Here is a 26,282-nt window from a genome sequence, read left to right on the forward strand (position 1 = left end):
CCAGTTGCCCCCAGCTCATCCCCAGTTAGCTCCCAGTCCTCATGGTCTGTAACAGTGCTAATAGGAATTACCTTCCCTCATGGTCTGTAACAGTGTTAATAGGAATGTTACCTTCAGTCCTCATGGTCTGTAACAGTGTTAATAGGAAGCTGCCTCAGTCCTCATGGTCTGTAACAGTGTTAATAGGAATGCTGACCTTCAGTCCTCATGGTCTGTAACAGTGTTATAGGAAGCTAGCCCCCAGTTGCTCCCAGTTAGCTCCCAGTTATGCCCCCAGTTCAGTCCCCATGGTCTGTCCCAGTGCCCCAGCTAGCCCCCAGTTAGGAATGCCCCCCATCTCGTCCCCAGTTAGCTCCCAGTTAGCCGCATAGCTAGTCTGTCCCAGTGTTAATAGGAATGCTAACTCCCTCCCAGCTAGCCCCCAGTTAGCCCCCAGTTAGCCCCAACTAGCCACCAGCTAGCCTCCAGTTAGCCCCCAATGTTTAGCCCCCAGTTGCTCCCAGTTATATGTTTACCTTCAGTCCCCAGTTAGCAGTGTTAATAGGTGGCCCCCATCTAGCCCCCAGTTCAATACCAGTGAGCCCCCAGGGGCTCCCAGTTAGCCCCCAGCCCCAGCCCCAGTTAGCCCCAGCTAGCCCCCAGTTAGCTCCCAGCTAGCCCCCAGCTAGCCCCCAGTTAGCCCCCAGCTAGCTCCCCAGTTAGCCCCAGTTAGCCCCCAGCTAGCCCCAGCTAGCCCCCAGTTAGCCCCCAGCTAGCCCCCAGTTAGCCCCCAGTTAGCCCCCAGCTAGCCCCCAGTTAGCCCCCAGTTAGCCCCCATCTAGCCCCCATCTAGCCCCAGTTGCCCCCAGCTAGCCCCCATCTAGCCCCCCCTAGCCCCCAGTTAGCCCCCAGCTAGCCCCCAGTTAGCCCTACCCACTGGCTCAGATGTAGTTTAACACTTTAGAAATGTTTTTCCTCACTTTTTCTTTGATTTCAGGTATTGACCCCAAAATCAGGCCCCGATAGAGCCCCCAGATATGGTGAGTTTGCCTGGCCCCAGACTCCTAGCTCCATATGGTGAGTTTGCCTGGCCCCCAGACTCCTAGCTCCAGATATCTAGCCCCCAGTTTAGCCCCAGGCTACCCAGACTAGCCCCAGCTATGCCCCCAGTTTGCCCCCAGTTACCCAGCCTCCAGTTAGCTCCCCAGTGAGTTTGCCCCCCAGACTTAGCCCCAGATATGGTGAGCCCCCAGCTACCCAGACCACTGGCTCAGATGTAGTTTAACACTTTAGAAATGTTTTTCCTCACTTTTTCTTTGATTTCAGGTATTGACTTCAAAATCAGGACGATAGAGTTGGACGGGAAGAAGATCAAGCTCCAGATATGGTGAGTTTGCCTGGCTACCCAGACTCCTAGCTCCAGATATGGTGAGTTTGCCTGGTTACCCAGACTCCTAGCTCCAGATATGGTGAGTTTGCCTGGTTACCCAGACTCCTAGCTCCAGATATGGTGAGTATGCCTGGTTACCCAAACTCCTAGCTCCAGATATGGTGAGTTTGCCTGGTTTCCCAGACTACTAGCTCCAGAAGTGTAGTGTTGACTGCCTTGTAGTCAGTGATAGCTTGGAGAGCCTCTATCAGCCCTGAGGGGATCTGAAGTGTAGTGTTGACTGCCTTGTAGTCAGTGATAGCTTGGAGAGCCTCTTTCAGCCCTGAGTGGATCTGAAGTGTAGTGTTGACTGACTTGTAGTCAGTGATAGCTTGCGTGTGTAAGAGTGTGGATACTTGGAGAGCCTCTGGATACACACATTTGGCCTGCTTATTCATCCCCTGTCCAGGGTCGTCCCTTACACTAGGTGGTCGTATCACTGTCTGACACGGATTAGAGGGAGAACCCCCAGGCCCTCTTACACTGACGTTTGGTATCACTGGCTGTAGCTACTGCATTATCGTCATGGTTGTTACGTTGTGCTGTCTCTCCCAGGGTAATGTAATGCTTTCGCTACTGCACTATCAACATGGTTGTTACGTTGTACTGTCTCTCCTAGGGTAATGTAGCAATGCTGTAGCTACTGCACTATCGACATGGTTGTTACGTTGTTCTGTCTCTCCCAGGGTAATGTAGTAATGCTGTAGCTACTACACTATCGTCATGGTTGTTACGTTGTACTGATGTTGTACTGTCTCTCCCAGGGTAATGTAGTAATGCTGTAGCTACTACACTGCCAACATGGTTGTTACGTTGTACTGACGTTGTACTGTCTCTCCCAGGGTAATGTAGTAATGCTGTAGCTACTGCATTATCAACATGGTTGTTACGTTGTACTGTCTCTCCCAGGGTAATGTAGTAATGCTGTAGCTACTACACTATCGTCATGGTTGGTACGTTGTACTGTCTCTCCCAGGGTAATGTAGTAATGCTGTAGCTACTACACTATCGTCATGGTTGTTACGTTGTACTGTCTCTCCCAGGGTAATGTAGTAATGCTGTAGCTACTACACTATCGACATGGTTGTTACATTGTACTGACGTTGTACTGTCTCTCACAGGGTAATGTAGTAATGCTGTAGCTACTGCACTATCGACATGGTTGTTACGTTGTTCTGTCTCTCCCAGGGTAATGTAGTAATGCTGTAGCTACTACACTATCGTCATGGTTGTTACGTTGCACTGTCTCTCCCAGGGTAATGTAGTAATGCTGTAGCTACTACACTATCGTCATGGTTGTTACGTTGTACTGACGTTGTACTGTCTCTCCCAGGGTAATGTAGTAATGCTGTAGCTACTGCATTATCAACATGGTTGTTACGTTGTACTGACGTTGTACTGTCTCTCCCAGGGTAATGTAGTAATGCTGTAGCTACTGCATTATCAACATGATTGTTACGTTGTACTGATGTTGTACTGTCTCTCCCAGGGTAATGTAGTAATGCTGTAGCTACTACACTATCGTCATGGTTGTTACGTTGTACTGACATTGTACTGTCTCTCCCAGGTTAATGTAGTAATGCTGTAGCTACTACACTGCCAACATGGTTGTTACGTTGTACTGATGTTGTACTGTCTCTCCCAGGGTAATGTAGTAATGCTGTAGCTACTGCATTATCAACATGTTTGTTACGTTGTACTGTCTCTCCCAGGGTAATGTAGTAATGCTGTAGCTACTACACTATCGTCATGGTTGTTACGTTGTACTGACGTTGTACTGTCTCTCCCAGGGTAATGTAGTAATGCTGTAGCTACTACACTATCGACATGGTTGTTACATTGTACTGACATTGTACTGTCTCTCCCAGGGTAATGTAGTAATGCTGTAGCTACTGCACTATCGACATGTTTGTTACGTTGTTCTGTCTCTCCCAGGGTAATGTAGTAATGCTGTAGCTACTGCATTATCAACATGGTTGTTACGTTGTACTGACGTTGTTCTGTCTCTCCCAGGGACACAGCCGGCCAGGAGAGGTTCAGGACCATCACAACAGCCTACTACAGAGGAGCTATGGTAAGATCCGTCCCCTGTCACAGGTCTCCAAAAGGTCACAGACTGAACACAGACACAGATAAAACAACTCGCGTGGAGGTTATCGTGTGTGTGTGTGTGTTTGTGTTTGTGTGTGTGTGTGTGTGTTCAGAATGGGAGCCATCTTTTATAATGAGTTGTAGCCTACTCTGTCGGCCTGTCTCCTCCGTATGTCTCCGGTCCAGTCATATTAAACAGTGTCTCTAGTTAAGCTAGATGTATCTATGAACTGCTTGTTAACGCCGAGGCCCATCTTACAGGCGTGTATGCTCTGTGTGAAGTGGTGAATACGATGGAATGGACAGTTTGATAGGAGACTGTATACACAGGAAGGACCCAAGTGGAGTTTCCCTAGAGCTGTTGGACCATTCAATCACTGGGGCTGATGGTGTTGTTACTATGGAGGGCCGTGTGTGTTACTATGGAGGGCCGTGTGTGTTACTATGGAGGGCCGTGTGTTTGTTACTATGGAGGGCCGTGTGTGTTACTATGGAGGGCCGTGTGTGTTACTATGGAGGGCCGTGTGTTACTATGGAGGGCCGTGTGTGTTACTATGGAGGGCCGTGTGTGTTACTATGGAGGGCCGTGTGTGTTACTATGGAGGGCCGTGTGTTTGTTACTATGGAGGGCCGTGTGTGTGTTACTATGGAGGGCCGTGTGTGTTACTATGGAGGGCCGTGTGTTTGTTACTATGGAGGGCCGTGTGTGTTACTATGGAGGGCCGTGTGTTACTATGGACGTGTGTTTGTTATGGAGGGCCGTGTGTGTTACTATGGAGGGCCGTGTGTGTTACTATGGAGGGCCGTGTGTTTGTTACTATGGAGGGCCGTGTGTTTGTTACTATGGAGGGCGTGTGTTTGTGTGGAGGGTTTGTTACTATGGAGGGCCGTGTGTTTGTTACTATGGAGGGCCGTGTGTGTGTTACTATGGAGGGCCGTGTGTGTTACTATGGAGGGCCGTGTGTTTGTTACTATGGAGGGCCGTGTGTTTGTTACTATGGAGGGCCGTGTGTTTGTTACTATGGAGGGCCGTGTGTGTTACTATGGAGGGCCGTGTGTGTTACTATGGAGGGCCGTGTGTGTTGTTACTATGGAGGGCTGTGTGTTGTTACTATGGAGGGCCGTGTGTGTGTTTGTTACTATGGAGGGCCGTGTGTTTGTTACTATGGAGGGCCGTGTGTGTTACTATGGAGGGGTGGGTTACTATGGAGGGCCGTGTGTGTTACTATGGAGGGCTGTTACTATGGAGGGCCGTGTGTTGTTACTATGGAGGGCCGTGTGTGTTACTATGGAGGGCCGTGTGTGTTACTATGGAGGGCCGTGTGTGTTACTATGGAGGGCCGTGTGTGTTACTATGGAGGGCCGTGTGTGTTACTATGGAGGGCCGTGTGTTACTATTGTTACTATGGAGGGGCTATGGAGGGCCGTGTGTGTTACTATGGAGGGGGTGTGTGTGTTACTATGGAGGGCCGTGTGTGTTACTATGGAGGGCCGTGTGTGTTACTATGTGTGTTACTATGGAGGGCCGTGTGTGTTTGTTACTATGGAGGGCCGTGTGTGTTACTATGGAGGGCCGTGTGTGTTACTATGGAGGGCCGTGTTGTGTTACTATGGAGGGCGTGTGTGAGGGCCGTGTGTGTTACTATGGAGGGCCGTGTGTGTTACTATGGAGGGCCGTGTGTGTTACTATGGAGGGCCGTGTGTGTTACTATGGAGGGCCGTGTGTGTTACTATGGAGGGCCGTGTGTGTTACTGTTACTATGGAGGGCCGTGTGTGTTACTATGGAGGGCCGTGTGTGTGTTACTATGGACCTCTACTAACTCTACTGGAGGGCCTCTGTTGTTCTACACTACATGACCTCTACTAACTCTACTCTGTCTTCCTCCCTGTTGTTCTACACTACATGACCTCTACTAACTCTCCTCTGAGGGCCTCCCTGTTGTTCTACACTACATGACCTCTACTATGGAGGGCCTCTGTCTCCTCCTCCCTGTTGTTCTACACTACATGACCTCTACTAACTCTACTCTGTCCTCCTCCCTGCTGTTGTTACTACACTACTATGACCTCTACTTACTCCTCCTCTCTGTTGTTCTACACTACATGACTCTACTAACTCTGGAGGGCCGTCTGTCCTCCCTGCTGTTCTACACTACATGACCTCTACTAACTCTGGACTCTGTCTCTCCTCCTCTCTGTTGTTCTATGGACTACATGACCTCTACTAACTCTACTCTGTCTCCTCTCTGTTGTTCTACACTACATGACCTCTACTAACTCTCCTCTGTCTCCTCTCTGTTGTTCTACACTACATGACCTCTACTAACTCTCCTCTGTCTCCTCTCTGTTGTTCTACACTACATGACCTCTACTAACTCTACTCTGTCTCCTCCTCTCTGTTGTTCTACACTACATGACCTCTACTAACTCTACTCTGTCTCCTCTCTGTTGTTCTACACTACATGACCTCTACTAACTCTCCTCTGTCTCCTCTCTGTTGTTCTACACTACATGACCTCTACTAACTCTACTCTGTCTCCTCCCTGCTGTTCTACACTACATGACCTCTACTAACTCTACTCTGTCTCCTCCCTGCTGTTCTACACTACATGACCTCTACTAACTCTACTCTGTCTCCTCCCTGCTGTTCTACACTACATGACCTCTACTAACTCTCCTCTGTCTCCTCTCTGTTGTTCTACACTACATGACCTCTACTAACTCTCCTCTGTCTCTCCTCTCTGTTGTTCTACACTACATGACCTCTACTAACTCTACTCTGTCTCCTCCTTTCTGTTGTTCTACACTACATGACCTCTACTAACTCTACTCTGTCTCCTCTCTGTTGTTCTACACTACATGACCTCTACTAACTCTACTCTGTCTCCTCCTCTCTGTTGTTCTACACTACATGACCTCTACTAACTCTACTCTGTCTCTCCCTCTCTGTTGTTCTACACTACATGACCTCTACTAACTCTACTCTGTCTCCTCCTCTGTTGTTCTACACTACATGACCTCTACTAACTCTACTCTGTCTCCTCTCTGTTGTTCTACACTACATGACCTCTACTAACTCTACTCTGTCTCCTCTCTGTTGTTCTACACTACATGACCTCTACTAACTCTCCTCTGTCTCCTCCCTGTTGTTCTACACTACATGACCTCTACTAACTCTACTCTGTCTCCTCTCTGTTGTTATACACTACATGACCTCTACTAACTCTTCTCTGTCTCCTCCTCTCTGTTGTTCTACACTACATGACCTCTACTAACTCTACTCTGTCTCCTCCTCTCTGTTGTTCTACACTACATGACCTCTACTAACTCTCTCTGTCTCCTCCTCTCTGTTGTTCTACACTACATGACCTCTACTAACTCTACTCTGTCTCCTCTCTGCTGTTCTACACTACATGACCTCTACTAACTCTACTCTGTCTCCTCTCTGTTGTTCTACACTACATGACCTCTACTAACTCTCTCTGTCTCCTCCTCTCTGTTGTTCTACACTACATGACCTCTACTAACTCTACTCTGTCTCCTCCTCTCTGTTGTTCTACACTACATGACCTCTACTAACTCTACTCTGTCTCCTCCTTTCTGTTGTTCTACACTACATGACCTCTACTAACTCTACTCTGTCTCCTCTCTGTTGTTCTACACTACATGACCTCTACTAACTCTCCTCTGTCTCCTCCCTGTTGTTCTACACTACATGACCTCTACTAACTCTACTCTGTCTCCTCTCTGTTGTTATAAACTACATGACCTCTACTAACTCTCCTCTGTCTCCTCCTCTCTGTTGTTCTACACTACATGACCTCTACTAACTCTCCTCTGTCTCCTCTCTGTTGTTCTACACTACATGACCTCTACTAACTCCTCTCTGTCTCCTCCTCTCTGTTGTTCTACACTACATGACCTCTACTAACTCTACTCTGTCTCTCCTCTCTGTTGTTCTACACTACATGACCTCTACTAACTCTACTCTGTCTCCTCCTCCCTGTTGTTCTACACTACATGACCTCTACTAACTCTACTCTGTCTCCTCTCCCTGCTGTTCTACACTACATGACCTCTACTAACTCTACTCTGTCTCCTCCTCTCTGTTGTTCTACACTACATGACCTCTACTAACTCTCCTCTGTCTTCTCTCCTCTGTTGTTCTACACTACAAGACCTCTACTAACTCTACTCTGTCTCCTCCTCTCTGTTGTTCTACACTACATGACCTCTACTAACTCTACTCTGTCTCCTCTCTGTTGTTCTACACTACATGACCTCTACTAACTCTCCTCTGTCTCCTCTCTGTTGTTCTACACTACATGACCTCTACTAACTCTCCTCTGTCTCCTCTCTGTTGTTCTACACTACATGACCTCTACTAACTCTCCTCTGTCTCCTCTCTGTTGTTCTACACTACATGACCTCTACTAACTCTACTCTGTCTCCTCCTCCCTGTTGTTCTACACTACATGACCTCTACTAACTCTACTCTGTCTCCTCCTCTGTTGTTCTACACTACATGACCTCTACTAACTCTACTCTGTCTCCTCTCTGTTGTTCTACACTACATGACCTCTACTAACTCCTCTCTGTCTCCTCCTCTCTGTTGTTCTACACTACATGACCTCTACTAACTCTACTCTGTCTCCTCCTCTCTGTTGTTCTACACTACATGACCTCTACTAACTCTCCTCTGTCTCCTCCTCTGTTGTTCTACACTACATGACCTCTACTAACTCTACTCTGTCTCCTCTCTGTTGTTCTACACTACATGACCTCTACTAACTCTACTCTGTCTCCTCTCTGTTGTTCTACACTACATGACCTCTACTAACTCTCCTCTGTCTCCTCCTCTGTTGTTCTACACTACATGACCTCTACTAACTCTACTCTGTCTCCTCTCTGTTGTTCTACACTACATGACCTCTACTAACTCTCTCTCTCTCCTCCTCTCTGTTGTTCTACACTACATGACCTCTACTAACTCCTCTCTGTCTCCTCCTCTCTGTTGTTCTACACTACATGACCTCTACTAACTCCTCTCTGTCTCCTCCTCTCTGTTGTTCTACACTACATGACCTCTACTAACTCTACTCTGTCTCCTCTCTGTTGTTCTACACTACATGACCTCTACTAACTCTACTCTGTCTCCTCTCTGTTGTTCTACACTACATGACCTCTACTAACTCCTCTCTGTCTCCTCCTCTCTGTTGTTCTACACTACATGACCTCTACTAACTCTACTCTGTCTCCTCTCTGTTGTTCTACACTACATGACCTCTACTAACTCTACTCTGTCTTCTCCTCCCTGTTGTTCTACACTACATGACCTCTACTAACTCTCCTCTGTCTCCTCCTCCCTGCTGTTCTACACTACATGACCTCTACTAACTCTACTCTGTCTCCTCCTCCCTGCTGTTCTACACTACATGACCTCTACTAACTCTACTCTGTCTCCTCCTCTCTGTTGTTCTACACTACATGACCTCTACTAACTCTACTCTGTCTCCTCTCTGTTGTTCTACACTACATGACCTCTACTAACTCTCCTCTGTCTCCTCTCTGTTGTTCTACACTACATGACCTCTAATAACTCTACTCTGTCTCCTCCTCTCTGTTGTTCTACACTACATGACCTCTACTAACTCTCCTCTGTCTCCTCTCTGTTGTTCTACACTACATGACCTCTACTAACTCTCCTCTGTCTCCTCTCTGTTGTTCTACACTACATGACCTCTACTAACTCTCCTCTGTCTTCTCCTCCCTGCTGTTCTACACTACATGACCTCTACTAACTCTACTCTGTCTCCTCTCTGCTGTTCTACACTACATGACCTCTACTAACTCTCCTCTGTCTCCTCTCTGTTGTTCTACACTACATGACCTCTACTAACTCTACTCTGTCTCCTCCTCTCTGTTGTTCTACACTACATGACCTCTACTAACTCTACTCTGTCTCCTCCTTTCTGCTGTTCTACACTACATGACCTCTACTAACTCTACTCTGTCTCCTCTCTGTTGTTCTACACTACATGACCTCTACTAACTCTCCTCTGTCTCCTCTCTGTTGTTCTACACTACATGACCTCTACTAACTCTACTCTGTCTCCTCTCTGTTGTTCTACACTACATGACCTCTACTAACTCTACTCTGTCTCCTCCTCTCTGTTGTTCTACACTACATGACCTCTACTAACTCTACTCTGTCTCCTCTCTGTTGTTCTACACTACATGACCTCTACTAACTCTACTCTGTCTCCTCTCTGTTGTTCTACACTACATGACCTCTACTAACTCTCCTCTGTCTCCTCTCTGTTGTTCTACACTACATGACCTCTACTAACTCTCCTCTGTCTTCTCCTCCTCTCTGTTGTTCTACACTACATGACCTCTACTAACTCTCTCTGTCTCCTCCTCTCTGTTGTTCTACACTACATGACCTCTACTAACTCTCTCTGTCTCCTCCTCTCTGTTGTTCTACACTACATGACCTCTACTAACTCTCCTCTGTCTCCTCCTCCCTGCTGTTCTACACTACATGACCTCTACTAACTCTACTCTGTCTCCTCCTTTCTGCTGTTCTACACTACATGACCTCTACTAACTCTACTCTGTCTCCTCCTTTCTGCTGTTCTACACTACATGACCTCTACTAACTCTCCTCTGTCTCCTCCCTGTTGTTCTACACTACATGACTAACTCTACTCTGTCTCCTCTCTGTTGTTCTACAACATGACCTCTACTAACTCTACTCTGTCTCCTCTCTGTTGTTCTACACTACATGACCTCTACTAACTCTACACTCTGTTGTTCTACACTACATGACCTCTACTAACTCTCCTCTGTCTCCTCTCTGTTGTTCTACACTACATGACCTCTACTAACTCTACTCTGTCTCCTCTCTGTTGTTCTACACTACATGACCTCTACTAACTCTACTCTGTCTCCTCTCTGTTGTTCTACACTACATGACCTCTACTAACTCTCCTCTGTCTCCTCTCATGCACGATCGATTTTGTATTTCCACTCGTTCAATTTGCAAAGAAAGGAATCTGTGAAAATCTCACCCTGAACGTTGTTTCAACCAGTCAAATCACGTTCGTATGTATTCCTCAGAGATCCTAGAACATAGCCAGACTTCACTCTATCATTAGGGGTGTAGTATATCCTATAGGACACCATATCAGAGATCCTAGAACGTAACCAGACTTCACTCTATCATTAGGGGTGTAGTATATCCTATAGGACACCATATTTGATCAGAGAGCGACGCCTTCATGGCGCGGCCGGTCTTCATGTTAATGACTCTCTTTCTCAAAATAAGCACCAATCGGGGGTCAAAACAAAGCTAGCTAGATAGCCAATGAGCTGGGCTTTACGGGAGTATCAGGAAACCCCGTCTCTGTCGCTAAATTTTGGCGCTAACCTTTTACGACAGCATGCCTTTTCTTTTTGGACACTAAGAATATTCAGAGTTATGAAGTTATGAAAACTGGTTGTTTTGCAAATGTTAAACTTATAATATGGCTACTAATACTTGGAAAGTTAAATCACAAGTCCAAGTATACAGATTTGACGATATTCTTGCAGAATTGTTTTATATGAATTGCGAATGTCTCCTTCACGATTTGCCCAAATGTACCTGGGGGGACTAAAAGTCTTGTAGTTCACTCATACTTCAAGTTATCTGTCTGAAACTTTGCACATACCCTCTGCTGCCATCTTGTGGACACTATCGGAATTACAACCAGAGTGATGGCTTTAGCTGTGACCTTTCTCTTGCATTTCAAAGATGGCGACAGAAAAACAAACGGTTGGTTTTGTCTTTGTATTTTCTTCTACCAGATCTAATGTGTTATATTCTCCTACATCTCTTTCACATTTCCACAAACCTCAAAGTGTTTCCTTTCAAATGGTACCAAGAATATGTATATCCTTGCTTCAGGGCCTGAGCTACAGGAAGTTATTTTAAAATTTTTATTTTACCTTTATTTAACTAGGCAAGTCAGTTAAGAACAAATTCTTATTTTCAATGACGTCTAGGAACAGTGGGTTAACTGCCTTGTTCAGGGGCAGAACGACAGATTTGTACCTTGTCAGCTCGGGGATTTGAACTTGCAACCTTCCGGTTACTAGTCCAACGCTCTAACCACTAGGCTAGTTAGATTTGGGTATGAGTCATTTTAGGTGAAAATTGAATAAAAGGGGGCGGATCCTTAAGAAGATGTATCCTGTGGTCAGTTCCACTGCCTCAGAGTTCTAGTAGAATAGTCAGAATGATGTCTATTCCACCCTATTCATGGCTGTGTGTCCGGTTAGAAAATGTACTGTTCTTATGTTTTACTTACTAACCAGGTTCTATATATGTCAATACATGTTTGGAAAAACAACCTGTTATTGTTATTATTTTATTGAGGCAGAGTATTCTGGGTTTATAAGGGCTTCAAGCTTGTAGTGATAACAGTCAAGACCCAAGCCCCTTACTTGACGACAGCACAGACATACAGACATTTCACCGGGTCATGACTGGAATTGAGCTAGGTTGGGTCTTTTCCTGTTAATGTCACGGCGTGTCACTTCCTCTGACGTCACTTCCTGTCCTTTGTCCAACAGGGTATCATGCTAGTGTATGACATCACTAACGAGAAGTCCTTCGAGAACATCAAGAACTGGATCAGGAACATTGAAGAGGTATGAAGCTACCGCAGCAGGTGGCCTAAAAACGATCAGGTGTGAAGCTACCGCAGCAGGTAGCCTAAAAACAATCAGGTGTGAAGCTACCGCAGCAGGTAGCCTAAAAACAATCAGGTGTGAAGCTACCGCAGCAGGTAGCCTAAAAACAATCAGGTGTGAAGCTACCGCAGCAGGTAGCCTAAAAACAATCAGTTGTGAAGCTACCGCAGCAGGTAGCCTAAAAACAATCATTTGTGAAGCTACCGCAGCAGGTAGCCTAAAAACGATCAGGTGTGAAGCTACCGCAGCAGGTAGCCTAAAAACAATCAGGTGTGAAGCTACCGCAGCAGGTGGCCTAAAAACAATCAGTTGTGAAGCTACCGCAGCAGGTAGCCTAAAAACAATCAGGTGTGAAGCTACCGCAGCAGGTAGCCTAAAAACAATCAGGTGTGAAGCTACCGCAGCAGGTAGCCTAAAAACAATCAGTTGTGAAGCTACCGCAGCAGGTAGCCTAAAAACAATCAGTTGTGAAGCTACCGCAGCAGGTAGCCTAAAAACAATCAGTTGCAATAATCAGTCTTCTCTCATTCTGTCTGTAGCAATAATCAGTCTTCTCTCATTCTGTCTGTAGCAATAATCAGTCTTCTCTCATTCTGTCTGTAGCAATAATCAGTCTTCTCTCATTCTGTCTGTAGCAATAATCAGTCTTCTCTCATTCTGTCTGTAGCAATAATCAGTCTTCTCTCATTCTGTCTGTAGCAATAATCAGTCTTCTCTCATTCTGTCTGTAGTATTACTGAGTCTCCTCCTTCTCTGTCTGTCTGTAGCATGCCTCCTCTGACGTGGAGAGGATGATCCTAGGAAACAAGTGTGACATGAACGACAAAAGACAGGTGTCAAAAGAACGAGGAGAAAAGGTATGGAGGGTCTCCAAGTTTCAGGGTCTCTGTGTGTTTCAAATAAGCACTGACGAGTCTGAGATGTCTTGTTGCAGGGTGCGTTGGAAACAATGTGATAACGTTCCCGAGAAAAGAGCAACCCCCACACTGCCCTTCATAGTATTTTTGGAGAAACCCCCACACTACTCTTCATAGTATCTTTGGTGAAACCCCCACACTGCTCTTCATAGTATCTTTGGAGAAACCCCCACACTGCTCTTCATAGTATCTTTGGACAAACCCCCACACTGCTCTTCAGTATAGTGTGCTTTGGTATCTTTGGAGAAACCCCCCCTGCTCTTCATAGTATCTTTGGAGAACTGCTCTTCATAGTATCTTTGGAGAAACCCCCACACTGCTCTTCATAGTATCTTTGGAGAAACCCCCACACTGCTCTTCATAGTATCTTTGGAGAAACCCCCACACTGCTCTTCATAGTATCTTTGGAGAAACCCCCACACTGCTCTTCATAGTATCTTTGGACAAACCCCCACACTGCTCTTCATAGTATCTTTGGAGAAACCCCCACACTGCTCTTCATAGTATCTTTGGAGAAACCCCACCTCTTCATAGTATCTGAAACCCCTCTGCTCTTCATAGTATCATTTCTTCATAGTGTCTTTGGAGAAACCCCCACACTGCTCTTCATAGTATCTTTGGAGAAACCCCCACACTGCTCTTCATAGTGTATTTGGAGAAACCCCCACACTGCTCTTCATAGTGTATTTGGTGTAAATGTACTCCCAGTTGTATGTTTGACAATACTCATAATATACAGTATGATCTATGTCTGTCATAGCCAGCCCAGTTCTCCCTTCATGATGTAGTACAATTCCCTTTTGTAACAGAAAGGTAACATCACTTTTATGTTCTGTGCTATGCCTCATGGGATGTGTTGCATGTGGGGGGTACATCTGTAACATGAGTTATTATCATGAATTGTTCTCATAATGTTTTATTTGTCACAGTTGGCGATTGATTACGGCATCAAGTTCTTAGAAACGAGCGCCAAATCCAGCCTGAACGTGGAAGAGGTGAGTTCTGTTCCATACTATTCATTTATACCTATTTATTCATTCTTCTCTCAGTCTTTTTCCATTGAAAACAGGACATGTTTTCCTCTAATCAACGTGTTCCTGAAGTATACATTTTAGTCTTGTTTTGTTTTGAAACACAGTCCTTTTTCACACTGGGAAGAGACATAATGACGAGACTCAACAGAAAAATAGTGAGTTTATGTTTGTTGTTTTGCAGATGATGCTCATATGATATGATGTATCTTCAGTTGTTGACAACAATGGGAACTTAAGAATGGTAATTGACCTTTGACACAAACCCTTTCACCCCCCCGCTTTAGAACGACAGCAGTCCTCCAGGAGGAGGTGGGCCGGTCAAGATCACAGAGACCCGGTCAAAGAAGAGCAACTTCTTCAGATGTTCACTGTTCTAGTGGATCCGTCCTCTCCTTTCCATGGACTGATACAGCCTTTACCTGCCCTGCTGTTTCCCCCTAGAGCTGAGCAGAATACACCCCCAACCTGCTGCTTCAACCTAGAGCTGAGCAGAATACACCCCCAACCTGCTGCTTCAACCTAGAGCTGAGCAGAATACACCCCCAAACTGCTGCTTCAACCTAGAGCTGAGCAGAATACACCCCCAACCCCTCACCAGGCCTGGTACCAGGCTACCTACCTAGCACTCCTCCAACCCCTCACCAGGCCTGGTACCAGGCTATCTACCTAGCACTCCTCCAACCCCTCACCAGGCCTGGGTACCAGGCTACCTACTTAGCAGTCCTCCAACCCCTCACCAGGCTACCTACCTAGCACTCCTCCAACCCCTCACCAGGCCTGGTACCAGGCTACCTACCTAGCACTCCTCCAACCCCTCACCAGGCCTGGTACCAGGCTACCTACCTAGCACTCCTCCAACCCCTCACCAGGCCTGGTACCAGGCTACCTACCTAGCACTCCTCCAACCCCTCACCAGGCCTGAAACCATTCTACCTACCTAGCACTCCTCCAACCCCTCACCAGGCCTGAAACCATTCTACCTACCTAGCACTCCTCCAACCCCTCACCAGGCCTGAAACCATTCTACCTACCTAGCACTCCTCCAACCCCTCACCAGGCCTGAAACCATTCTACCTACCTAGCACTCCTCCAACCCCTCACCAGGCCTGGTACCAGGCTACCTACAAAGCACTGGGTCTTGGCCAGGCTAGGCTACTTATTGCTGCTGAACTGCCTGACTATTCCGTAGGCTACAGAGGAAAGCGACTCACCATCCCATTTTAAAAAATGACACGTTAGAGAACCAAAATTCTGAAAAGAACAAGGAATGCCCCTCAACTGCACCCCTCTCTCCCTTCCCCAAAGGAGTTAGTCTAGGGCTTGCGTCCCAAATGGAATCCTATTCCCTATATAGTGCACTACTCTTCACCAGAGCCCTATTATGCAGGCCCTGGTCAAAAGTAGTGCACTATATAGGGAATAGGGTGGCATTTTGGATGCAGTACATTTCTCCACTCCCCCCCCAACAGCTCTGATTGACAGTTGAACCCTGTCTTCTGTGTTCTTTAACTTTAACCCTGGAAACGCTTCGTTGTTTGTTCAGCTTCCTGATTAGCTGAAGCTGACTTCCCCCTGTATCCACTCGATGCACAGTTAACTTTTTATTTTGATGTCGCGTGTCTTGTCTTTCTTTACCTGCCTATCTTTCTGCAGGGGGAAAAAAATAAGATTGACACCTGAAGGATTGGAAGAGTTTGTTTTGACGTGGATCTCGGGTTGGTTTGCTATTAGAGAAGAATATAGTCATTTTTTAAAGTGATGAATGAACATGACTGCAGGGAGAGATGGAGAGAAAAGAGAGTGTTGTACTGCATGTTCTGCCCACGCTAGAAAGGAAAATGTAACTGTTGTTTAGTATTCTACCAAAGCTGATGACTTCATTGTGGTGGTTGTTTCACCCATGTCTTTATTTTTTATTTTTTGGGTCTTTTAGTTTTATATAATCTTTATGATAATCGCACTGGAGATCGTTATGGATGTTTCAATGATTGTTAAAACACCGCCTCTGTCAAAAAGGACACTGCAGTCATTCGACGATGCATCCCTGGTCCAGAGCACTAAAGGCTAGATTCAGAGCCGCTCTTCAGAACCGCTCTTCAGAACCACTCTAAAGAGTTAAAGGATGCTCATTGCTCGGCACTTCAACTGATGACGGTCTCAGAATTGGCTTCACTCAATCGGACGTAATGAATGACTAGTTTTAATGTTGTCACTTAGTCATGCACTTACAGAAGGAGGTTTCTCAATGACTCCAATTTAAAACCACTGAGCAGCCTCTACTCAACTTAAAACCACTGAGCAGCCTCTACTCAACTTAAAACCACTGAGCAGCCTCTACTCAACTTAAAACCACTGAGCAGCCTCTACTCAACTTAAAACCACTGAGCAGCCTCTACTCAACTTAAAACCACTGAGCAGCCTCTACTCAACTTAAAACCACTGAGCAGCCTCTAGTCAACTTAAAACCACTGAGCAGCCTCTACTCAACTTAAAACCACTGAGCAGCCTCTACTCAACTTAAAACCACTGATCAGCCTCTACTCAACTTAAAACCACTGATTAGCCTCTACTCAACTTAAAACCACTGAGCAGGCTCTACTGACTCATACATCCACCACGGTAGCAGATACTGACTCATACAACGACCACAACCACCACGGTAGCAGATGCCGACTCATACAACCACAACGGTAGCAGATACTGACTCATACATCCACCAGGGTAGCAGATAACGACTCATACATCCACCAGGGTAGCAGATACTGACTCATACAACGACCACAACCACCACGGTAGAAGATACCGACTCATACAATGACTACAACCACCACGGTAGAAGATACTGACTCATACATCCACCAGGGTAGCAGATACCGACTCATACATCCACCAGGGTAGCAGATACCGACTCATACATCCACCAGGGTAGCAGATACCGACTCATACATCCACCAGGGTAGCAGCTACCGACTCATACACCCACCAGGGTAGCAGGTACCGACTCATACATCCACCAGGGTAGCAGATACCGACTCATACATCCACCAGGGTAGCAGGTACCGACTCATACATCCACCAGGGTAGCAGATACCGACTCATACATCCACCAGGGTAGCAGATACCAACTCATACATCCACCAGGGTAGCAGATACCAACTCATACATCCACCAGGGTAGCAGATACCGACTCATACATCCACCAGGGTAGCAGATACCAACTCATACATCCACCAGGGTAGCAGGTACCGACTCATACATCCACCAGGGTAGCAGATACCAACTCATACATCCACCAGGGTAGAAGATACCTACTCATACATCCACCAGGGTAGCAGATACCAACTCATACATCCACCAGGGTAGCAGATACCGACTCATACATCCACCAGGGTAGCAGATACCAACTCATACATCCACCAGGGTAGCAGATACCAACTCATACATCCACCAGGGTAGCAGATACTGACTCATACATCCACCAGGGTAGCAGATACCAACTCATACATCCACCAGGGTAGCAGATACCGACTCGTATAAGTGCTTTTGAAAAGTAGCAACAAGCAAAAAACCTCTTGTGTTCTATCGTTGGTGCGTTCATGCAAATGTTGTTTATGGTATTATATTTTCGTACGGTATCCTATAAGACATTGGACACTGGCGTTTACTCCCAGCATGCTTTGTGAAACCACAAGGTAAACCACTTTCTACATGTTTCAATTTATTAGCTCTTTATTATCGCCAAACAAAAACATGTTGATAAGGACACTTTTTCCAGTTCATATTAATATCCTTATATCTGTTGTTACATCCTGTTCTTTCTGGTTTATAAAACCACCGTTGTATTATTCTGTTCTGCTGCACTTTATCTTCTCTGGGTGTGTGTTTGTGTTTGTGTGTGTGTGTGTTTGTGTGTGTGTGTGTGTGTGTGTTCAGATTGAAGGTGCTTCTAACACATCTATATTTCATGTGAAGGGTCAGTAGTTTGATGATGTCTGTACCACTCCATGTCATGACAAAAGACACACCAGATAGGATTTAATTAATTTTTTTATTTTAATTTACGGTTAGTCTAGCTGTCAAACCTAACTTAATTTTTTTCTGAAAACTTTTTTTTTAACCTCCAAACCGTTCTGTTGTTAGGGTTACCTCCACACCGTTCTGTTGTTGGGGTTACCTCCACACCGTTCTGTTGTTGGGGTTACCTCCACACCGTTCTGTTGTTGGGGTTACCTCCACACCGTTCTGTTGTTAGGGTTACCTCCACACTGTTCTGTTCTGTTACCTCCACACCATTCTGTTGTTGGGGTTACCTCCACACCGTTCTGTTAACTCACCGTTCTGTTGTTGGGGTTACCTCCACATCGTTCTGTTGTTGGGGTTACCTCCACAGCGTTCTGTTGTTGGGGTTACCTCCACACCGTTCTGTTGTTGGGGTTACCTCCACACCGTTCTGTTGTTGGGGTTACCTCCACACCGTTCTGTTGTTGGGGTTACCTCCACACCGTTCTGTTGTTGGGGTTACCTCCACACCGTTCTGTTGTTAGGGTTACCTCCACACCGTTCTGTTGTTAGGGTTACCTCCACACCGTTCTGTTGTTCTGTTCTGTTGTTAGGGTTTCCACACCTCTGTTAACTCACCGTTCTGTTGTTAGGGTTACCTGTTCTGTTGTTGGGGTTACCTCCACACCGTTCTGTTGTTAGGGTTACCTCCACACCGTTCTGTTGTTAGGGTTACCTCCACACTGTTCTGTTGTTGGGGTTACCTCCACACCATTCTGTTAACTCACCGTTCTGTTGTTGGGGTTACCTCCACACCGTTCTGTTAACTCACCGTTCTGTTGTTAGGGTTACCTCCACACCGTTCTGTTGTTAGGGTTACCTCCACACCGTTCTGTTGTTGGGGTTACCTCCACACCGTTCTGTTGTTGGGGTTACCTCCACACCGTTCTGTTAACTCACCGTTCTGTTGTTAGGGTTACCTCCACACCGTTCTGTTGTTGGGGTTACCTCCACACCGTTCTGTTGTTGGGGTTACCTCCACACCGTTCTGTTGTTGGGGTTACCTCCACACCGTTCTGTTGTTGGGGTTACCTCCACACCGTTCTGTTGTTGGGGTTACCTCCACACCGGTTACCTCCACACCGTTCTGTTAACTCACCGTTCTGTTGTGGGGTTACCTCCACACCGTTCTGTTGTTGGGGTTACCTCCACACCGTTCTGTTGTTGGGGTTACCTCCACAGCGTTCTGTTGTTGGGGTTACCTCCACACCGTTCTGTTGTTGGGGTTACCTCCACACCGTTCTGTTGTTGGGGTTTACCTCCACACCGTTCTGTTAACTCACCGTTCTGTTGTTAGGGTTACCTCCACACCGTTCTGTTGTTGGGGTTACCTCCACACCGTTCTGTTGTTGGGGTTACCTCCACACCGTTCTGTTGTTGGGGTTACCTCCATACCGTTCTGTTGTTGGGGTTACCTCCACACCGTTCTGTTGTTGGGGTTACCTCCACACCGTTCTGTTGTTAGGGTTACCTCCACACCATTCTGTTAACTCACCGTTCTGTTGTTAGGGTTACCTCCACACCGTTCTGTTAACTCACCATTCTGTTGTTAAGGTTACCTCCACACCATTCTGTTGTTGGGGTTACCTCCACACCATTCTGTTAACTCACCGTTCTGTTGTTGGGGTTACCTCCACACCGTTCTGTTAACTCACCATTCTGTTGTTAGGGTTACCTCCACACCGTTCTGTTGTTGGGGTTACCTCCACACCGTTCTGTTGTTAGGGTTACCTCCACACCGTTCTGTTGTTGGGGTTACCTCCACACCGTTCTGTTGTTAGGGTTACCTCCACACCGTTCTGTTAACTCACCGTTCTGTTGTTGGGGTTACCTCCACACCGTTCTGTTGTTGGGGTTACCTCCACACCGTTCTGTTGTTGGGGTTACCTCCACACCGTTCTGTTGTTGGGGTTACCTCCACACCGTTCTGTTGTTGGGGTTACCTCCACACCGTTCTGTTGTTAGGGTTACCTCCACACCGTTCTGTTGTTGGGGTTACCTCCACACCGTTCTGTTGTTGGGGTTACCTCCACACCGTTCTGTTGTTAGGGTTACCTCCACACCGTTCTGTTGTTAGGGTTACCTCCACACCGTTCTATTATCTCACCGTTCTGTTGTTGGGGTTACCTCCACACCGTTCTATTATCTCACTGTTCTGTTGTTAGGGTTACCTCCACACCCTTCTGTTGTTGGGGTTACCTCCACACCATTCTGTTGTTAGGGTTACCTCCACACCGTTCTGTTGTTGGGGTTACCTCCACACCGTTCTGTTGTTGGGGTTACCTCCACACCGTTCTGTTAACTCACCGTTCTGTTGTTAGGGTTACCTCCACACCGTTCTGTTGTTGGGGTTACCTCCACACCGATCTGTTGTTGGGGTTACCTCCACACCGTTCTGTTGTTGGGGTTACCTCCACACCGTTCTGTTGTTGGGGTTACCTCCACACCATTCTGTTGTTAGGGTTACCTCCACACCGTTCTGTTGTTAGGTTTACCTCCACACCGTTCTGTTGTTGGGGTTACCTCCACACCGTTCTGTTAACTCACCGTTCTGTTGTTAGGGTTACCTCCACACCGTTCTGTTGTTGGTGTTACCTCCACACCGTTCTGTTGTTGGGGTTACCTCCACACCGTTCTGTTGTTGGGGTTACCTCCACACCGTTCTGTTGTTGGGGTTACCTCCACACCGTTCTGTTGTTGGGGTTACCTCCACACCGTTCTGTTGTTGGGGTTACCTCCACACCGTTCTGTTGTTGGGGTTACCTCCACACCGTTCTGTTGTTAGGGTTACCTCCACACCGTTCTGTTGTTGGGGTTACCTCCACACCATTCTGTTGTTGGGGTTACCTCCACACCGTTCTGTTAACTCACCGTTCTGTTGTTGGGGTTACCTCCACACGTTCTGTTAACTCACCGTTCTGTTGTTGGGGTTACCTCCACACCGTTCTGTTGTTGGGGTTACCTCCACACCGTTCTGTTGTTGGGGTTACCTCCACACCGTTCTGTTGTTGGGGTTACCTCCACACCGTTCTGTTGTTGGGGTTACCTCCACACCGTTCTGTTGTTGGGGTTCTGTTGTTGGGGTTACCTCCACACCGTTCTGTTGTTGGGGTTACCTCCACACCGTTCTATTATCTCACAGTTCTGTTGTTAGGGTTACCTCACACATTCTGTTGTTGGGGTTCTCCACACCGTTCTGTTGTTGGGGTTAACACACCGTTCTGTTAACTCACCGTTCTGTTGTTGGGGTTACCTCCCATTCTGTTTTACCTCCATCATTCTGTTGTTGGGGTAACACCATGGGGATAACAGTTCATTACCTCCCATTCTGTTTTCTACCTCACCGTTCTGTTGTTAGGGTTACCTCCACACCGTTCTGTTAACTCACCGTTCTGTTGTTAGGGTTACCTCCACACCGTTCCAAACAGAAAAGCTGCTTTTTAACGTAATTAATTACCCATTTTTGGAAGGAAAACTAATACATTTTGCAGATCATATTTCATAGACATTTGTAAATACGGGACAGTTACTGACGGTATAATAATCACTTGTTTTTTTCGGAACGATGCGTGAAGGCTTGAGTTACTACATGTAGTAGATATGTCTGATAGAGAGCTGTTGTTGTAATGCAGTGATGGCGAGGGACATGAATTCTCATGGGAACGTCATGTAGCATCATGTCTGGAAATACAGATGTATGCAGACATTCTAGAATACTTTCTATCATGTTGGTGTAACAATGAAAGCATTCCTCCCATTTGTTTTCTATCATGTTGGTGTAACAATGAAAGCATTCCTCCCATTTGTTTTCTATCATGTTGGTGTAACAATGAAAGCATTCCTCCCATTTGTTTTCTATCATGTTGGTGTAACAATGAAAGCATTCCTCCCATTTGTTTTCTATCATGTTGGTGTAACAATGAAAGCATTCCTCCCATTTGTTTTCTATCATGTCGGTGTAACAATGAAAGCATTCCTCCCATTTGTTTTCTATCATGTCGGTGTAACAATGAAAGCATTCCTCCCATTTGTTTTCTATCATGTTGGTGTAACAATGAAAGCATTCCTCCCATTTGTTTTCTATCATGTCGGTGTAACAATGAAAGCATTCCTCCCATTTGTTTTCTATCCTGTTGGTGTAACAATGAAAGCATTCCTCCATTTGTTTTGGCGTTCATTCTCTTCAGATCTGAAAGACATGTTTAAATTGGTATTTTCTCCTTATCGACGTACTTTGTACAAGCAGCTTGTTACCTTGTCTTCCGGCTACTTTTTGTCAACTCTGTAACATATCGAACTGATCAGTGTGAACTGATATTGTATAAAAATTAAATTACTTTTGTCTTTTTTTTAAATCCAGTGTGGGTGTTTTTTGTTTGTTTCCTTCCTTATTATTTCCTCATCGGAAGTTTACATACACTTAGGTTGGAGTCATTAAAACTTGTTTATATACACTTAGGTTGAGAGTCATTAAAACTTGTTTATATACACTTAGGTTGAGAGTCATTACAACTTGTTTATATACACTTAGGTTGGAGTCATTAAAACTTGTTTATATACACTTAGGTTGAGAGTCATTACAACTTGTTTATATACACTTAGGTTGGAGTCATTAAAACTTGTTTATATACACTTAGGTTGGAGTCATTAAAACTAGTTTACATACACTTAGGTTGGGAGTCATTTAGTTTTCATACACTTAGGTTGAGAGTCATTACAACTTGTTTATATACACTTAGGTTGGAGTCATTAACACTTGTTTATATACACTTAGGTTGAGAGTCATTACAACTTGTTTATATACACTTAGGTTGAGAGTCATTACAACTTGTTTATATACACTTAGGTTGGAGTCATTAAAACTTGTTTATATACACTTAGGTTGGAGTCATTAACACTTGTTTATATACACTTAGGTTGGAGTCATTAACACTTGTTTATATACACTTAGGTTGGAGTCATTAACACTTGTTTATATACACTTAGGTTGGGAGTCATTAAAACTTGTTTATATACACTTAGGTTGGAGTCATTAACACTTGTTTATATACACTTAGGTTGAGAGTCATTACAACTTGTTTATATACACTTAGGTTGGAGTCATTAACACTAGTTTACATACACTTAGGTTGGAGTCATTAAAAGTCATTAAAACTTGTTTATATACACTTAGGTTGGGAGTCATTAAAACTTGTTTATATACACTTAGGTTGGAGTCATTAAAACTTGTTTATATACACTTAGGTTGGAGTCATTAAAACTTGTTTATATACACTTAGGTTGGAGTCATTAAAACTTGTTTATATACACTTAGGTTGGAGTCATTAAAACTTGTTTATATACACTTAGGTTGGAGTCATTAACACTAGTTTACATACACTTAGGTTGGAGTCATTAAAACTTGTTTATATACACTTAGGTTGGAGTCATTAACACTAGTTTATATACACTTAGGTTGGAGTCATTAAAACTAGTTTACATACACTTAGGTTGGAGTCATTAAAACTAGTTTACATCCACTTAGGTTGGGAGTCATTAACACTAGTTTACATACACTTAGGTTGGAGTCATTAAAACTTGTTTTTTAAACCACTTCACAAATTTCTTGTGAACAAACTATAGTTTTGGCAAATCGGTTAGGACATCTACTTTGTGCATGACATAAGTACATTTTCCAACAATTGTTTCACTTATAATTCACTGTATCACAATAACAGTGGGTCAGAAGTTTACATACACTAAGTTGACTGTGCCATTAATCAGCTTGGAAAATTCCAGAAAATGATGTAATGGCTTTAGAAGCTTCTGATAGGCTAATTGACATAATTTGAGTCAATTGGAGATGTAGTTGTGGATGTATTTCTAGATCTACCTTCAAACTCAGTGCCTCTTTGCTTGACATCATGGGAAAATCAAAAGAAATCAGCCAACACCTCAGAAAAAAATTGTAGACCTCCACTAAGACTGGTTCATCCTTGGGAGCAATTTCAAAACACCTGATGGTGCCACGTTCATCTGTACAAACAATAGTACGCAAGTATAAACACCATGGGACCACGCAGCCGTCATACCGCTCAGGAAGGAGACACGTTCTGTCTCCTAGAGATGAACATACTTTGGTGCAAAAAGTGCAAATCAATCCCAGAACAACAGCAAAGGACCTTATGAAGATGCTGGAGGAAACAGGTACAAAAGTATCTATATCCACAGTAAAACGAGTCCTATATCGACGTAACCCGAAAAGCCGCTCAACAAGGAAGAAGCCTCTGCTCCAAAACCGCCAGAAAAAAGCCAGACTACGGTTTGCAACTGCACATGGGGACAGAGATCGCACTTTTTGGAGAAATGTCCTCTGGTCTGATGAAACAAAAATACAACTGTTTGGCCATAATGACCATCGTTATGTTTGGAGGAAAAAGGGGGAGGCTTGCAAGCCGAAGAACACTATCCCAACCGTGAAGCATGGGGGTGGCAGCATCATGTTGTGAGGTGCTTTGCTGCAGGAGAGACTGGTGCCCTTCACAAAATAGATGGCATCATGAGGAAGGGAAATTATGTGGATATATTGAACCATTTGACCCAAGTTAAACAATTTAAAGGCAGTGCAACCAAATACTAATTGAGTGTATGTAATCTTCTGACCCACTGGGAATGTGATGAAAGAAACGAAAGCTGAAATAATTAATTCTCTACTATTATTCTGACATTTCACATTCTTAAAATAAAGTGGTGATCCTAACTGACCTAAGAGAGCAAAAATTTACGAGGATTAAATGTCAGGAATTGTGAAAAACTGAGTTTAAATGTATTTGGCTAAGGTGTATGTAAACTTCCGACTTCAACTGTACAAGCTGCTGCTAGTGTGTTTATCTGACATGTTTTTTTGGCGTTATTCGTAACTTGTTTTGTACATAATGTTGCTGCCACCATCTCTTTTGACCGAAAAGAGCTTCTGGACATCAGAACTGCGATGGTCACCTCAAACTGGTCAAAGAGTTCTTCTTCAATAAGTCGGACAGGAGGGGTATACTACCACAGACACCCGACCAGGCCAAGATCTCTGTGATTCGCTTGAGAAGGAAACTGAGATTTGGTGGAAAAAGATCAGGGTGTCTTGCGAGGAACAGGCGACGAGTGGCTAATCTGCCCTTGCCTTCTGTCCTGCTAGCTAGTGTTCAATCGCTGGAAAATAAATGTGAGGAACTGAAAGCACGTATATCCTACCTACTTTCACCGAGTTGTGGCTGAACAACGACATTAAGAACATACAGCTGGTGGGTTATACACAGCAGGAGAGAACAGCAGCCTCTGGTAAGACGCGGGGGCGGGGCCTATTCATTTACGTAAACAACAGCTGGTGGGTTATACACCCTATCGGCAGGAGAGAACAGCAGCCTCTGGTAAGACACGGGGGCGGGGTCTATTCATTCACGTAAACAACAGCTGGTGCAAGATATCTAAGGAAGTCTCAAGGTTTTGCTTTTCCTGAGGTAGAGTATCTCATGATAAACTGTAGACCACACTGTCTACCTAGAGAGTTTTCATTTTCTACATACCACCACAGACTGATGCTGGCACTAATAGCATTCTCAATGAGCTGTATACCACCATAAGCAAACAGGAAAACACTCATCCAGAGGCCAGGCTCCTAGTGGCCGGGGACTTTAATGCAGGGAAACTTAAATCAGTTTTACCTCATTTCTATCAATATGTTAAATGTGCAACTAGTGACTCGGTCTATAAAAAAGTGACTCGGTCAATAAAAAAGTGGTCAGATGAAGAAGATGCTAAACTTCAGGACTGTTCTGCTAGCACAGACTGGAATATGTACCGGGATTCTTCTAATGGCATTGAGGAGTTCACCACATCAGTCACTGGCTTTATCAATAAGTGCATTGAGGAGTTCACCACATCAGTCACTGGCTTTATCAATAAGTCCATTGAGGAGTTCACCACATCAGTCACTGGCTTTATCAATAAGTCCATTGAGGAGTTCACCACATCAGTCACTGGCTTTATCAATAAGTCCATTG

The 26,282-nt window shown here is 45.2% G+C and overlaps 1 protein-coding gene and 3 long non-coding RNA genes across 5 annotated transcripts; 1 reads left to right on the forward strand and 3 right to left on the reverse strand.

Annotated features, from left to right (window-relative positions):
* The first annotated feature begins 1,232 nt into the window (after positions 1-1,232).
* Positions 1,233-22,604, forward strand: LOC112239504 (ras-related protein Rab-8B). 2 transcript variants are annotated; one of them, XM_042313858.1, is made up of 8 exons: positions 1,233-1,366; positions 3,422-3,482; positions 12,120-12,197; positions 13,007-13,096; positions 14,086-14,151; positions 14,295-14,345; positions 14,475-18,359; positions 21,683-22,604. In XM_042313858.1, exons 1-7 carry the CDS (start codon positions 1,275-1,277, stop codon positions 14,565-14,567), a joined length of 531 nt encoding a protein of 176 aa, XP_042169792.1. In that variant the 5' UTR covers positions 1,233-1,274; the 3' UTR covers positions 14,568-18,359; positions 21,683-22,604. The 2 variants fall into 2 exon arrangements, with proteins under 2 accessions (XP_042169792.1, XP_042169793.1); XM_042313859.1 differs by lacking the exon at positions 14,295-14,345.
* LOC121843959 lies at positions 19,068-19,629 on the reverse strand. Its single transcript, XR_006081820.1, has 3 exons — positions 19,553-19,629; positions 19,368-19,479; positions 19,068-19,309 (listed from the first exon to the last, which is right to left on the reverse strand). It is a non-coding gene; the product is annotated as an uncharacterized LOC121843959 (long non-coding RNA).
* LOC112239506 lies at positions 19,659-20,246 on the reverse strand. Its single transcript, XR_006081819.1, has 3 exons — positions 20,193-20,246; positions 19,925-20,036; positions 19,659-19,720 (listed from the first exon to the last, which is right to left on the reverse strand). It is a non-coding gene; the product is annotated as an uncharacterized LOC112239506 (long non-coding RNA).
* LOC121838786 lies at positions 20,971-21,689 on the reverse strand. The gene is made up of 3 exons (XR_006081818.1): positions 21,614-21,689; positions 21,338-21,365; positions 20,971-21,140 (listed from the first exon to the last, which is right to left on the reverse strand). It is a non-coding gene; the product is annotated as an uncharacterized LOC121838786 (long non-coding RNA).
* Positions 22,605-26,282: the final 3,678 nt, after the last annotated feature.

This window comes from Oncorhynchus tshawytscha, unplaced genomic scaffold (genome assembly GCF_018296145.1).
Source record: "Oncorhynchus tshawytscha isolate Ot180627B unplaced genomic scaffold, Otsh_v2.0 Un_contig_10349_pilon_pilon, whole genome shotgun sequence".
Lineage (NCBI taxonomy): Eukaryota > Metazoa > Chordata > Actinopteri > Salmoniformes > Salmonidae > Oncorhynchus > Oncorhynchus tshawytscha.

Bases quoted from the DNA above. Each gene is read 5' to 3' on its own strand.
- LOC112239504 (XM_042313858.1), top strand. From the start codon at position 1,275: ATGTTTTTCCTCACTTTTTCTTTGATTTCAGGTATTGACTTCAAAATC. The intron at 1,367-3,421 runs GTGAGTTTGCCT...TGTCTCTCCCAG, and splicing joins AAGATCAAGCTCCAGATATG to GGACACAGCCGGCCAGGAGA. The intron at 14,346-14,474 runs GTGAGTTTATGT...CCCCCGCTTTAG, and splicing joins CGAGACTCAACAGAAAAATA to AACGACAGCAGTCCTCCAGG.